At 35.5% G+C, this 14,423-nt stretch overlaps 1 protein-coding gene across 1 annotated transcript; it reads left to right on the top strand.

Annotated features, from left to right (window-relative positions):
• The first annotated feature begins 787 nt into the window (after positions 1-787).
• On the top strand, positions 788-13,063 carry fam3c (FAM3 metabolism regulating signaling molecule C). The gene is made up of 11 exons (XM_065268433.2): positions 788-933; positions 2,230-2,321; positions 4,862-4,924; positions 5,312-5,416; positions 5,585-5,611; positions 6,184-6,307; positions 7,367-7,425; positions 8,336-8,386; positions 8,541-8,625; positions 8,730-8,856; positions 11,729-13,063. Exons 3-11 carry the CDS (start codon positions 4,909-4,911, stop codon positions 11,816-11,818), a joined length of 684 nt encoding a protein of 227 aa, XP_065124505.1. The 5' UTR covers positions 788-933; positions 2,230-2,321; positions 4,862-4,908; the 3' UTR covers positions 11,819-13,063.
• The last annotated feature ends 1,360 nt before the right edge of the window (positions 13,064-14,423 follow it).

The raw sequence follows: 14,423 nt of genomic DNA, 5'->3' as shown, positions 1-14,423 counted from the left end.
ATCCATCTATGGATCCTTGGCTTCAGGGGGAAAAAGGGCCACATTTGGAGGCTTGCATGTGAAGGTGCCTTTGAATTGGGACAGCCTTGGTCGCAGCCTGGTGACGTTATTGGCCTTCAAATATTGTCTTGTTAGGCCGCACTACTTAGCCGTTTCTCAATGTCAAGGAAGGATCCTCGGAAGCTAGAATTTCGAGGATGCTACGTCATCGACGTCGGTCGAAGGACTGTTCCAATGTCGAGGATCCTCGAAATTTCAGCCAAGGACTGAGTCCTTCGTTCGAGAAATATCCCATATACAGGAAAGGATGCAAATTTGTATCCTTCGCGCTCTTCACGCGCTGAAATCACCCACAATCCTATGCGCGCAGCACCGAAAGCACACCTTTCAATCACGCAATGACGTAATTACGTGCACTTGTTAGCCTGTTCCATTTAACGTGTTCTCCGAATGCTTAAAAGGAGCCTCGCCTAGCATCTGAAGGAAGTGACTTGTAAGGACTAGTCCTGCCAAGGAAGTATCCTTGACATTGAGAAACGGCTCTTGTGTATCACTGAGGATCAGAGGCGGCGCCAGGGAGGAGCTAGGTGGTGCTGTAGCTCCCCCTATAATATCCATAGCACCCACCCAGCACCCCAAGAAATGTCTGTAATATTTTTTATGTTTATATTTTAATGTCATGTTTGAATAGTTTTTTCATGTTGTTAAAAAAGGAATTAAATAATAATTTAAAAATATTAATTTTAGTGTAAAATAACAAGGCCCAAACAGGTGATCTTCTTTGGCCAATGGGCGCAGCGCCTGGTGAACCTTTGACCTTAACGCACGGCAGTTTGTTTTTGATAGCAAGTTTGGAAATTTAGCAAAGACCCTAAATTGCGACACCATCATTGATGCCTTCGCACTCAATCAACAGTTGTGAAGACGTCTATGGTAAGTGCTTGATTTTCCCCAGCTGGTGGTTATTACAAATTGAATTAATTTGGTGGTTAAACAGCAGAAATCTTGGCTCTTCATAGTTACATCTATAATGCTCCAACTATAGGAATACTGCTGATTTATCATTAGATTAGTGTTGGTAACTGGCTGTGCGATTTCGTGTTCTGAGCATAAGCGTGCACAGTTTCTGTTGGATTGTGTTGTTTGTTGCTCCGTTGTATTCAGGGCTTGACTGTGACAGAATTGTGAAATATTATTTTCAGAGGTTTACATTGGCAGTCTTATGTATATTGTATCTATAGCCCTTGTGTTGAATACTTTTACATAGTCGCGAAAGGAGTATATGTCAGTTAATGCGGGCGTGTACGTTACGCGTGTATATAGACTCTTTTACTGTTTGTACACAATTACGACATGTCAACGTATGCACGCGCATTTTGGCAACAGAAGTATGGCGAGAATCAGCATTGAAGCAACACAGACAGAGAAAGTTATTTAAAAAAAAATTGACTTATCAGCTACCAGATCCGTACATAGTGGAGTGGATAGAAGACGTTAGCATATATACATATATTAGTATACTATGTTAGTGCAACCAAACGCAACAACCAGACATTTTGATTCTGGGAAACCGTTTTAATAAACTTTCTGAGTTGCTAACACGTTAGAACCAATGGGGAATAACACCACTTCTGTTGCAAAAAATGCACGAGCAGGCTATTTGTTCACGGGGGCTGTAAAAGGGTCTCTCTCTCTCGCTCGCTCTCTCTCGCATGCAAATCATATTTAAGTTGTTTGAGCAAAACCAATGATTTTAAAAGACAAGTTTATTTATTCTTTATATGTAGGATATGTATAACACATCCGCAATGCATCAGTGTCTGTAATGTGTGCTGCTGTATATGCTAAACTTTTAGGAATCTTATCAAAGTTTAGTCCAACTGGTCAGTCGTATCTGACATTTAGGATCCGTGATTGAAACTGTGACCACAAACATTACATAAGTGAATGAAAGGCAATAAATCAGCTATAGGCCTATATGCAATAACTTTTTATTTAAATGTTTCAATGTGTTGACACAAACGACTTTTTTAATGTTTCATTGATACAAGTCGTTAAAAAAATAAATGCGTGATGTCATGTGTTAATGACGTCAGGAACCGATGATTCGGCTTTTTGAACCGATTCAATGAGTCGAACTCTCCAAAAGAGCCAGTTACCGGACTTTGCGTCACTACTGACGTTTTGCCTTACGGCACGCACACGTAACCACTCTGAACAACTCTACAGGGCTTCTTCAGAATGTGACACGCCTCCTTATTGGTAAACCCGGATATATCGAAACCTGTTCAAAACTCAGCTGTGTGTCGCCTTGGCATCAGGTAAGTTAACTTCTCTTTTTTAATATTCATTTTAAGCATCAAAGTAAATATGCTTACTGTTCTAATTCTTATTCGTTCCTGTCGGTTTAAAGGTTTATTTCTTGTGTTTTGTTTGTGATAGTTAACTGATACTGTCACTTACATGCTGTTTACTAACACTTCAGCCTTGATTTTCGCACTAAATTTATATGTAGGAGCCTTTAAGTCGCTTTAGATTATTTCCCATGAATGATAAAATCTTAGTTTATAGGCTGAAACTAAAAGTAACTTAGTGAGATGAAAGTTCTTGACCTGACTGTGTGAATTATAGTTTGTATTGAACTCCGTTATGTAGCAATCAGTGAAGTAATGCACCAGCACATTTTTCATATTGAAACTTTTGTTTGTCTTTATTTACAGTTAAAGGGATTTTATTATAATGAAAACAAAGAGATGTAGCAATATCAAATAGATATACTGTGTTATTATTTCCAGAGGAAATCTAAAGCAGGTTAAAAGAAGTGTTCTGTCACCTGTGCAATGCATGACTATAAAGTTGTAGGAGATTTGTCAAATTATCCTACATATAAACATTCAATAATAACTAGTTACTAGTTTTCACAATGCAAATACAATACCTGTTGAGAGAGGGAGAGTGGTGGTGGGGAGGGGTCGTTTTTTCAAGAGATCGCCCACAAATGTTTATATGTGTTAAAGGAGTCATGGCATGTTTCTTTTTTATGTTCTCTGATGTGTACTTATAATATTACTCATATATTTTTGCCTTAAAACATACACATTTAAGTAATTTATTAAATTTTTCACCTTGATTGAAAAGTGTGTTTCCCCGCTACAAATACGGCTTCTCAAACCTTCTTTAAGCACATTGTGTGTTTTTACATGTCACAGACAACCAAACAATCTCACAAACACAACGATAAAAGTTTTTATCACTAAAGGAAGCATTGAAATGAATTACTAGCGAACACTGACATATCATTCTCAACTATTATGTACGAACACTGCAACGTTTTTACTCTTTAATACGCAGAATTGCACCATAAATAAGGCATGTTTTTGCCAGCAAAATGGGAATTCAGAATCTTTTTTTGTGAACCGGTTCTTTCGGACCGTTTGTTTCAAAGAACCGGTTTAAAACACTGATTCACCAGTTTTTTTAACTTACTCGCGTGACAACATCATTTACATCTAATTCTATCACTACAGCAGGGGTCTCCAACCTTTTTGTGAGCAAGGGCCACCACAATGGATAAAACAATTTGGAGGGCTACTTTAAGATATAGCCTACTCAAAACTTTTTTGTTTTAACTAATCGATTTTATTTTATTTTACTTGTTTTAGTATTGTTTAAAATGTTAACATACGTAATCCAAGCCAAGCTAATATAAAAAATATGTAATAAATAAATATTACAATTGAGACTTTTAATAGAATGTGCTTTGGCGGTCACCTCCCAGACTCTGTGCGGGCTACCTGGTGCACACGAGCACCACGTTTGACCACGTTTGACAAGGTTCCTACGGGTCCGACTAGTTTACCCAAAAATCATTTACTCACCCAAATGCCATCCAAGATGGCAACAAACTCAGTTGGTTGCTCAAAAACTTAAATTTATTTTTCACTGAAGAAACAAAGACATGGATATCTTGGATGGCATTTGGGTGAGTAAATGATTAGGACATCTTCATTTTGAAGTGATCTAATCCTTTAAATATCTTCATGTGCGTTTCCAAGATTAACAAAAGTCTTAATAGTTTAGAATGACATGAGGGTAAGTAAATGATGATAGAAATTTCATTTTTGGGTAAGTACGTCGCCATGTAGCACTGTTGTGCTTCGGAAGACCTGAGTTCGAGTCCTGGCTTATGGACTCTTCCCCACCTCACTTCCTGTCTAGCTACTTTTCTATCCTAATAAAAGCACAAAAAAACGCCAATGCTAAATGTTTAGAATGTAACATACTTGTTAGCAGTTGATTTTTTTTAAACAATTTATCAGAACAAAATATGGTTGGAAAAATCTTTAGGGAGGTCTGGAAATTTGAGTCTGGAAAAGTATGGAATTTTGAAATGAAAATTGTGTAGGAACCCTGGTTTGAGACCCCTGCACTACAGCAAAATATGAGCACAGATTATTAATACAATACCAGTGGGTTTCTAACACATGCTCTCTTGTATATGTAGTGTTATCAGATCTCCCGCTTCCGTCTTGTGCGATGAAATTAAAAAAAACACTTGCAAAATAGTATTTAAAAAGGATCTATTATCTGATTCATATCAGGGCGCGCTTAATGATATCATGTTCGATGTCAACAGATCAAGGCTAAATTGATTCCTAATGTCATGATCCCTTTAAGTCAGAATGCAGTTTGGTGCACGAGTGCACACTGTGCAATCATTCATAAAGAATGATCAAAATGCAAACGGTATTTGGCAAGGTTTTTAAAGAAAGGATGAGCAGCCATTTGTGTCCTACTGTTTAATTTCAAAGCCTTTTATGTTTATAAGTTCACTGTTAATTTGTATTTGATCTCATGGCAGGTGTCTGGATCTGGATTGTGGTGACAGTAGCAGCCTGAGCCATCATAATGATTCGAGCAGGAGGTCTGTTCTGTTTCTTTAAGTTTGAACTTTAATATATTGTCCAATGGATAAGCTCTTAACAAAGCAGAGTATTTGCTTATTGATCATGCAGCGAATATGTTGAAACTCGCTGTTTCATTTGACAGCAGTTAACTGGTTTAGTGGTCATGTAGTAATGCAGTATTGCAACCCAGGAAGTTGGAAGAAAGTAGTAATGCAATCAAGAATCAAAAGAATTGCATTAGCACACACGTAACTTGTTTTTGGGATCACGTTCCACCAGTTGAGAACACCTGTGATATTGAATACAGAATATTTATTTATTTTTCAATCAGTTAAAGTATATCTGACGTGATTTTGGACGTGATGATATCTTTGTTAACTGCACCCTCACTTTTCCTTTTACAGGACTTTTGAAATTGGTAGCACTGGTTTCTGTCCTTTGTCTGGCTGTGTTTTTTGCCTTTGAGCTTCTTGAGAATAAAACAAACTTACATTTGGGAATAATGTTCGGTGAGTTTATTCAACAATATTTTGTGACATCCAACACACACACAAATGCATTTCTAATTGAACAAGTAGTAAACCAATATACTTGGCTTGTTTGGTTAGTAGTAGTAGAGTTATGTGTCTGATGTGCATTTGTTTTTATTGACTGATCAACATTTTTTTTCTCTACAGAACGATCTGCACCTGTAGAGCTGAGCTGTAAGTACATAATTTACTTTTATCTACTACGAATTTACCATCTTCAGCAGCAGACACCATTAAACAGGAAAATGTATGTATTAAAATAAAATAAAAGTATAGAGCTGTGCAGAACATGAAACCTTACAGTCACTGCCTTGTATATCAATGCACAGTATTAGCAATACTTATGATTTATATTAAAGGTGTAGCGGAGGATTTTCTCGGATTTGAGAAAAGTGGGGCCCATTGACTTACCATAGTATTTTTTTCCTACTATTAAAAGTCAATGGACCCCATCTTTAAAGTGGACTACTCCTTTAAGGTTAATAGTGTTTGATGAATTGATGAATAGTATGTGTTAAATTCCTTTTGTAGGGCACAATGTTTTATAGTTGTGTTACTTGCCATTAGGTGTGTTATTGTTAGCAATGAAAAAATGTCTTTCAGTTACCTAAAGGTAAATTATAATAATAAAATGTGGTTACACTTTACAAGGTCCCATATGTAAAACATTACTTGATGCATTACAAAATATTTAGAAAAATATGCTTGTGTTTAGTCAGTAAGGAGGACACGATGTTGTTTTACAGCCCCCAAAACTCCCCAACACAAATGTGGCCTTTCTAAATCGTGTCCCGAGGACCACTTTGCCTTTAAGGTCAGCAGCGGAGCAGCCAGTGTAGTTGGACCGAAAATGTGTTTTCAAGATAACATGTAGGTTTTACACACATCTCTTATTGCGCAACACTTTTTGCAGCTATTTGCTTAACAATTAATGCAAGAGTTACCTCTTCCACCCTTAACAAACTGTTTTTTACCAATACAACCTATACAAATACATATACTTTTCATGCACCAATAAGCATTTGTCATACTTGCGTGTGGATACTGTGCAGAAGTCTTAGGCCACCATGCTACAATTAGATTAGTTTTTTTGCAATGGTATAATGAACATATATGATTATTTCTCAGGTTCTTTATTAGAATACAACCAGAAAATACACGAAATTTGTATATAGGATTAAAAACCGTATAAAACTATAATCTGAAGTGTCAAGTTTTTAGGGTAAACTTCCCTTCCACTTGAGCAATAGCAGGCACCTGCAGGATCTCTTAAACCTAAATTAAATTAAATCCTAATTCTAATCGAATGATTTCAGGACTTCCGTCTTCTCAAAAAAGCTCAAGATGTGTTTCGTGCCAAGAGAGGTCACACTAAATACTGACAAATGCCTAATTTGTTTTGTTTTTAATTTTGTGTACATATTTTCTGTATTTTCTGTTTGTATCTTAAAAAAAGAGTGAAAAATAAATCTAGATGGACATAAAAACTTTGCTACAACAACAAAGCTGATGGTGGCCTAAGACTTTTGCAAAGTAGTGTATATGCTGTAAACACTGTCTTAAATGACTGTTTTTGTCATAATTACTATTGTACATATTAATTACATTTAGCAAAAGCTAACATACAGAGCAAATGAAAGTGCATTAAACATTTTGTGTATACTGCAAAGCCAGGTTTGCTAGCAGACCTTGGAGTTAAGAATGGAAGATGAACAACATAAAAGACAATAGTTTTATTTTGTTTTTGTATTTTAAATATATGTAAATAGATTGGGATGTAAAATGTTAACAGAGCTCCAACAAAAACCTCACATCATCAGCATTTCAATGTATAAAATCTTGTGCATATATGACAAATAAGCTTGAAACTTAAACCTTTGTATTTGTATTTTCATTGACTTTGTTTGTCCAACCTTTTTCTTTTGTCAGAATAATGAGTGGAGTGAAGAACAATGTTGGACGGGGTATTAACGTCGCCTTGATCAGTGGTATGAGTAATCTTTCTTTCTTTCTTTCTTTGGAAACCAATGCCCTTTTACTTTTTGTACACACTGATAACGTGACAACATATGTGCTCGCATTTTGGCAACGGAAGTATGGCAAGACTCAGCAGTGAAGCAACACAGACAGAGAAAGTTATTTTAAAAAGTTTCGATAAAACTTTCTGAGTTGCTAACACGTTAGAACCAATGGGGAACAACACCACTTCCGGTGCCAAAATGGGTGTGCAGCCTATTTGAACACGTGGGCTGCAAAAGGGTCTATTAAAATGACTGTTTTTTCAACATGTTAGTTGACCACACCCCCTTTTTTGCTACTGATTGAATTGAGTCCCTACCCAAACTTACATCATTTAGTTAGCATTGCTGTGTAGGGCTGGTCTGGATGATTTATCCATCGAAACATGACACACTTGAAAAAAATCTTTACTTTTAACAAACTAAAGTCAACTTGTTGATACTTGCTGCTTGAAAGGTGTTGGATTTTAAACATCTTAAAATGTTGCTGTGTTTCTTTTTTAACCCACCAAAGGGACAAATAAACCCAGGAAATTTGTATATTTGACCGAACAAAATTTTTTAGTGTATTGCTTCTATCTTGAATGCTGATTGGTTAACAGCTGTGGATACTTTTGTGAACACCTTTAACCATATATAACACAGCTATTGGTAAGTCATTGTGTAAACACTATGATGAGTGTATAGGGCTCAACATTAAGGATTTTGTTCTGTTTCCTGTCAGACCTGTAGTACAGTCAAGTTTACCTGCCCTGACAACATGTTAAGTGGCACCAGTCCAAAAAACTATTTTTATAGACCGCAAAATGTACCTTTTGTTAGATTCAATGTTCAGCCTTATTGTATAATTCTGACCTAAGCAACGGTCTGCTGTTTGCAGGAAAGACAGGCGAGGTCATCAAGACGAGTTCCTATGACATGTGGGCTGGAGGTAAACTCTTACATCACAGTTGTGTTTTGCATGCCTTTTTGTCCGTGCAATTTTTTGTAATGGGAGAACTGGGTGTCATACGTGTGACATTTCTCTTTTGAATAAAGATGAATGAGTCATTGCCTAAGATTTAAATAAAGTTCTTCTTATTTAGATGTCAACGAGCTTATCAAGTTTTTAAAGGAAATAGAAGATGGAACCATTGTCATTATGGCAACATTTGATGATCCTGCAACAAAGTAAGATCCTTTGCTCCTGGATAGCTTAGTCATAAAGCAATGTGTTAGCAGCGTAAATGTTTATGGCTAAAAACCCATATTTATTTGATCTCAATTATCATCAGGCTAAATGATGAAGCTAGATCGCTGATAGCAGATTTGGGAAGCTCAAGCATCAGCATTCTGGGCTTCAGAGATAACTGGATATTTGTTGGAGGTAAAGGGATCAAAACAAAGAGCCCATTTGAGCAGGTAAGTTTGTCAGTAGGGGGCGCCATGTCCTTTCTTGCCATTTACAGCTTTGTTAATGGGGGAACACCAACACTAATGGATGACTGGAATCGGGTGTCTTTTACTATAGACGTGTACTGAGATGTGTACTGTGGGGATTCTAGTAACAGGATTGAGAGTTTGGTTCCAAAACGCAATAAATCCATTTTGACTAATTTGGGTAAAAATGTGTTTTCTATACCAAGAAAGTGACCAGATAAAAACCACTATTTTCTATTACAAACTTTCACATAGCATCTTTAGGTTATAATAACAGTAAAAATTGATATCCATAATTAGATTTTCAAAGATTTGTTATAAAAACTGATAATTTTTTTCCGTAAAATGCAATAAATCCATGACGGGGTTTTTTTTCAAAATGCTATAAATCTATTGAATCAATATATAAATGTGCATTAATCTTTGCCATGTTATATTCATTTAGTTGACATAAAATAAACATTAATAATCAAAACACTTACTTTGTCATATTAAGAACATTGTCATTACTGCGGTTATACTTGGGACGTCGTCGGCGCTGAACTTTTTTGACAGCGATCAGCTGTAAAATGTTTTGGTCCTGTTTGTTTTTTATTGACTTTGAGTAAAATAATGGAAAATTTTTCATAAGATCACCAGGGGTCAATGTGTTAGCATGACAGAAGCTTCATGCTGTCAGGAGAACAAGCAACTGGTGGCATTTCGCCTCTTGCGTAAATTATTAGATTTTAATGGCTTACGCTTCTTCGCCGCCACAGAAAACCACCACAGGTTTATCAATGCCATCAAACGTTTTATTTTGTTTTTGTTTGTTTGTTGATTATGAAGTACAAAGTAGATGAGGATAACTAGGATTCTGTGTGTATTCAAAGCGCCACTATTATTGTTTACAATGCATGGCGCGCTGTGATTTGTTGAGTGGATTTATTGCATTTTGCAGAGAAGGAGGACTGGGTTTTTTTCACGTTTTGGAAAAAAGGTAGAAAAGATGACAGAATCACGCAGGATATCAGATTTTGCATAAAATTAAGAATTTACTTTTTAATACTGACCAAATATAATACTGATTTTGGCAGTAACTCATTTTTTTTATGGAGTTTATTGCGTTTTGGAACCAAACTCTTCATATATATCATTGGAAAGGTCTAAGACTCTAGAATATTTGCTATTGAGTCCTAATGAAACCTCACAAAAAATATCATTTGAAAGCTCTAAGAGTGTAGTATCTTATATTTTACCTGTGTTTTGCAAAAAAAGAACGACATAGTAGCAGTTTCAAGAAATGTCACTGACCCACAGGCGGGCCCATTCGTTATTACATATTTTTGACACTAATGTCCTATTCTAAACATGAAAAAATCTTACCAAACTGTATATCATTGGAAAGCTGTAAGAATGCAGTTGAAAAAAAAAAAAAAAATATATATATATATATATATATATATATATATATATATATATATATATATATATATATATATATATATATATATATATATATATATATATATATATATATATATATATATATATATATATATATATATATATATATATATATATATATATATATATATATATATATATATATATAAGAATTCATATTTCAAAACCTTTTTGCCCTTATAGTAATGCAGTGACAGTAATAAATCAATTTGTGACAAGAGTATGCAGCAAACCATTGACACCTAGTGGCCGTTGTTGGTAAATCTACTAAAAGTGTCTCAGAAGCCTTTTGTTTTTGAGATTTTATCCTGGATCACAATTAGTTAAGACTTATGGCTTCCTTTTTTAAAGCATATTTGATGTGAAACATTTTCATTTTTATAGAGTTTTTATATAAAATACATACTTATAAAGGAATTGGTCATTTGTTTGGTTTCTTATACTGATGTTCAGACCAAGCTAGAGGTGGAAATAACATAGTCCGTGTAAAGTGATTTAAAAAACTGTGACACACCACACAACGTGTTATTAACCACCTTGCCAAATTTAAATGCTAAAAAACCCGCAAAGTAAATAACATTATGTTTGAAAGTTTCAAATTCTGGAAAAACGCTGGGCGCCTGTACACGCTGAAACCACTCACGGAAACGCTGCCATCTCTCTCAACTTTAAAATGGTTTTGGCCAGAGGGAATACAGCTACAGCCAAATCTCGTGAGATGTTGGGTTTGGGGGTAGGATTAAGATGAAAACAGGGGGCAGCACAGGGGCTAGCACTGTTGCCTTACAGCAAGAAGGACTCTGGTTCGAAACACCAGCTAGGGCAGGTGGCCTTTCTGTGTGGAGTTTGCATGTTCTCCTTGCATCAGCGTGGATTTACTCCAGGTACTCCTGTTTCCTACCACAGGCCAAAAACATGCAAGATGGAGATGCCAAATTATCTCTCCCCAACCAGTGTATGGATCAACTTGTCTGAATAAAACTTGTTTATGGATTAAACTGGTTCTCGCCATGAATATAGCCGTAGATGCTGGAATGGCATAAAGAAATAAAAGGAAGAAAAAGAAAGATGAAAACAGTGCTCATCTTGTGAGATTTCACAATATTTTAGACGTAGCTGTAGCCTATCTAGCCACAACCAGTTTAAAATACCGCTACAACTTGAATGTATGCTCGCGATTGTGTAAGGGGCGGGGCCATGCTCGGTGGCTCCAGTGCTTCACCGAGGCATCGTTTTAGCTCCGCCCACATAATCCTGAACACAGAAATGTGGAAAACTGTTTAACGGTGTAACTACTACATCATTCACGGTCTTTGTAACGTGTTTAAAAACAATGATCTGCAATGACTTTACTTGAAGTAATTAAGCCTGTTTAACTGAAGTGTGTCTTTAAACCATCTGTCTCCAGCATTTAAAAAACAACGCAGAGACCAACAAGTATGAAGGCTGGCCGGAGGTTTTGGAGATGGAAGGATGCATTCCTATGAAACAAGAATAAAGTCAACTTGTCTTCAGATGATTTCCATTGTTCACAGCCTCCTAAATCAAAGCAAGCACATGGAGTTTAGTGTGACATTTAATGTATGCAAGGAAATATTGTGAAAGTAGTAAAGTGTATACTTATTAGAGTTGAGTATGTGAAGGATTTTTCTATATCTTTGCTCCTACTCCTTTTAGCAATGTTTTTTTCAGTCAAACATTTAAATCAACTTGCTGAAACTTACAAAGAGTGATTCCTTGCCGATACTTTCCATGATTTTCCAGGCCTGGAAATCTGTTTTAAAATCATGGAAAAGGTGGTCCACAACTTGCACGTTTTTAGCCATTTCAGTCTTCAGTGTAATGAGAGACAATAAATCGTCCTGCATTTACTTCTCATGCAGAGGTTGAGGACATGCATTCATTTCAAGTGCATTAGGAAACTTATTGACATCAATGGCTGACCTCTGCTTTCACTGAAATACTTTTACAGCTTTATTTATTTTTAGTCTCCTGAAGTATGTGTGGAGTGATATTTTATTTTTTACCAGTTGACTTCACTGTTCCTGAAAAAATCAGGACTTTATTCTTAAATAATAATATAAATGGCCTTAATCACTTTATGGAAATCTACTGCGTCTAAGTTTCGGACAACATTTTTCTCTTTCTGTAACTTTTGGGAATATTGTTAGATTTTAGGGTTATTGCATATGAAAATTCCAATTTGTTTTCTTTTGATATTTCATTTTTGGCTTTACTGTCTGTTATCTGCACATGTAAAGATTTTGTACAATAAGCAGTGTCATAAGTTAAATAAGCAGTCAGTTTACATCAAGCAACTTATTGACACTATGTAACCACTTGGATTTTATATTCTTACTTTAAACTCTTTTGTACTGTGCAGTCACGTTACTGTTTTAGTATAGTTAAATGTCCTACAGTGATGAATGTAAAATCATGATATTTAATTTTGCTATGGTATGCAAAATTTTATGGTGTGATGTTTCGGATTGTGATCCTTTTTTTTTTTTAAGAAAACCAACTGTGTGCCTTATTTATAACAGTGATCAAATTATACTAATACGGATTTGTCCACGTTTTGTGTGGGATGAAAATCGTAAAGCTATGTGTGATTTCTTTTAAATTTATTTAAATCATTTTAATTCAAGTCGAATCTTTTATTGTGTGATTGCGTTGATACTCTCTCCTGAATCCTCAAAGACTTTTGTAGACTTTTCCTATTAAAATGAAGTTGATGAAAAGGTCTGAGCTGTTGGTCTGGGGTTTGTCTTACCTTTGTTTAGATTAAGGCAGAGAAACCCCGAGAATAACTCTAGCATCTGTTCTGACTCATCACTATGTGACGTACAAATCCAAAACAGTGCGCATGTTTACAAATGAGTTGGGAGATTCTTGGAAGACATTCATACTTAGTTCACACTGCATGAAGACCAGAGAAGGTCTGAACTGCAAAAACAAAATATGATGAATCTTATCACCATCTTAAAGGACCTGCTTGTAACAAGCAGATCAAATTTTTCTCAACATATTTAATTCTGAAATATCACTGATGTAGGCAACAACATAATGCACAGACCCAGTCTATACAAAAGTTAATTTTTCGATTTAAAACAAGTTAAATGCCATCACTAATGAATACCATGAGCTCCTAGCCAGTCACAATAAAAACTGAAAATGTCACTTTTTAAAGTGCAGAATTACATTCAAGTATCCTAATGAAATTTTAATTTGATATTTTGACTGCTGCATCATTCCCCTCCACCTGATCAACTGTTTAAATCCAGCATTTCAACTAGATCATGTAAAAATATGACCATTATTTATAAGTCTCGAAACACATTCACACTCAATAAAGTTTAAAGTTGGATCAACTTCAAAAATACTTCAATTGGCAACGCCTAAAAAATATTTTTTTACCTAAAAAAAGTATTTTTCACTTAAACACATAAGTATGTCTTACCAATTGAAGTCATTTATTTGTTGATCCAACTTTTTACAGTGCAAATCAAGGCCACCGTATTTAAGAAGGATCAGAGACTGCAAAGCTGCATTTTTTTCTTTCTGTTATCTAATCAGATTGCATCTGTTTGAATTCTTTAGATGGGATAATTTACAAACTGTTACCACAGGCAATAGCTTTAACCCATACTTGTATAAACAATAATGAATTCTGTAATGATCTTGCAATGGAAGTCTTTGGAGAAAAGCATTCCAGGTGTTTATAAAGCAGTAACATGCAGCCTCCTAATAGTTTATTTAGGTTCACACAAAAAAGTTTTGAAAGTTTTGTCTCAATTTCTCACCCTCATGTCATTTGAACCACCATTGCCATTCTTGGTTCTGAATTTAAGTGTTGCCCCTCTTTTAGTGCACATTTTCTGTCTGAACTGATGTTTAGGCATACCACTTTTACTTTTAAATCATATCCACCAACTGAAACAGCAATATCCACATGAAGTTTTTTGTTTATTTAACACTTTTGAGTCATTTTGAACCTTGAAGGGTCTTTTGGTTACTATGGGAGTGGATGGTGTCTGACCCTTACGCTTAAGAGAAGGAGCTGGGACCCCCAGTACATGTATTAAATAAAGGCTGGATTTACA

The sequence above is a fragment of the Paramisgurnus dabryanus genome, chromosome 1 (genome assembly GCF_030506205.2).
Source record: "Paramisgurnus dabryanus chromosome 1, PD_genome_1.1, whole genome shotgun sequence".
In the NCBI taxonomy this organism is placed as follows: domain Eukaryota; kingdom Metazoa; phylum Chordata; class Actinopteri; order Cypriniformes; family Cobitidae; genus Paramisgurnus; species Paramisgurnus dabryanus.
The sequence above is the reverse complement of the archived record's forward strand: the minus strand, read 5'-3'. Positions and strand labels throughout refer to the sequence as shown.

Coding starts and splice junctions, on each gene's coding strand:
- fam3c (XM_065268433.2), top strand. Junction 8,626..8,729: donor TTTGATGATCCTGCAACAAA/GTAAGATCCTTT, acceptor AATTATCATCAG/GCTAAATGATGAAGCTAGAT. Junction 8,857..11,728: donor CAAAGAGCCCATTTGAGCAG/GTAAGTTTGTCA, acceptor ATCTGTCTCCAG/CATTTAAAAAACAACGCAGA.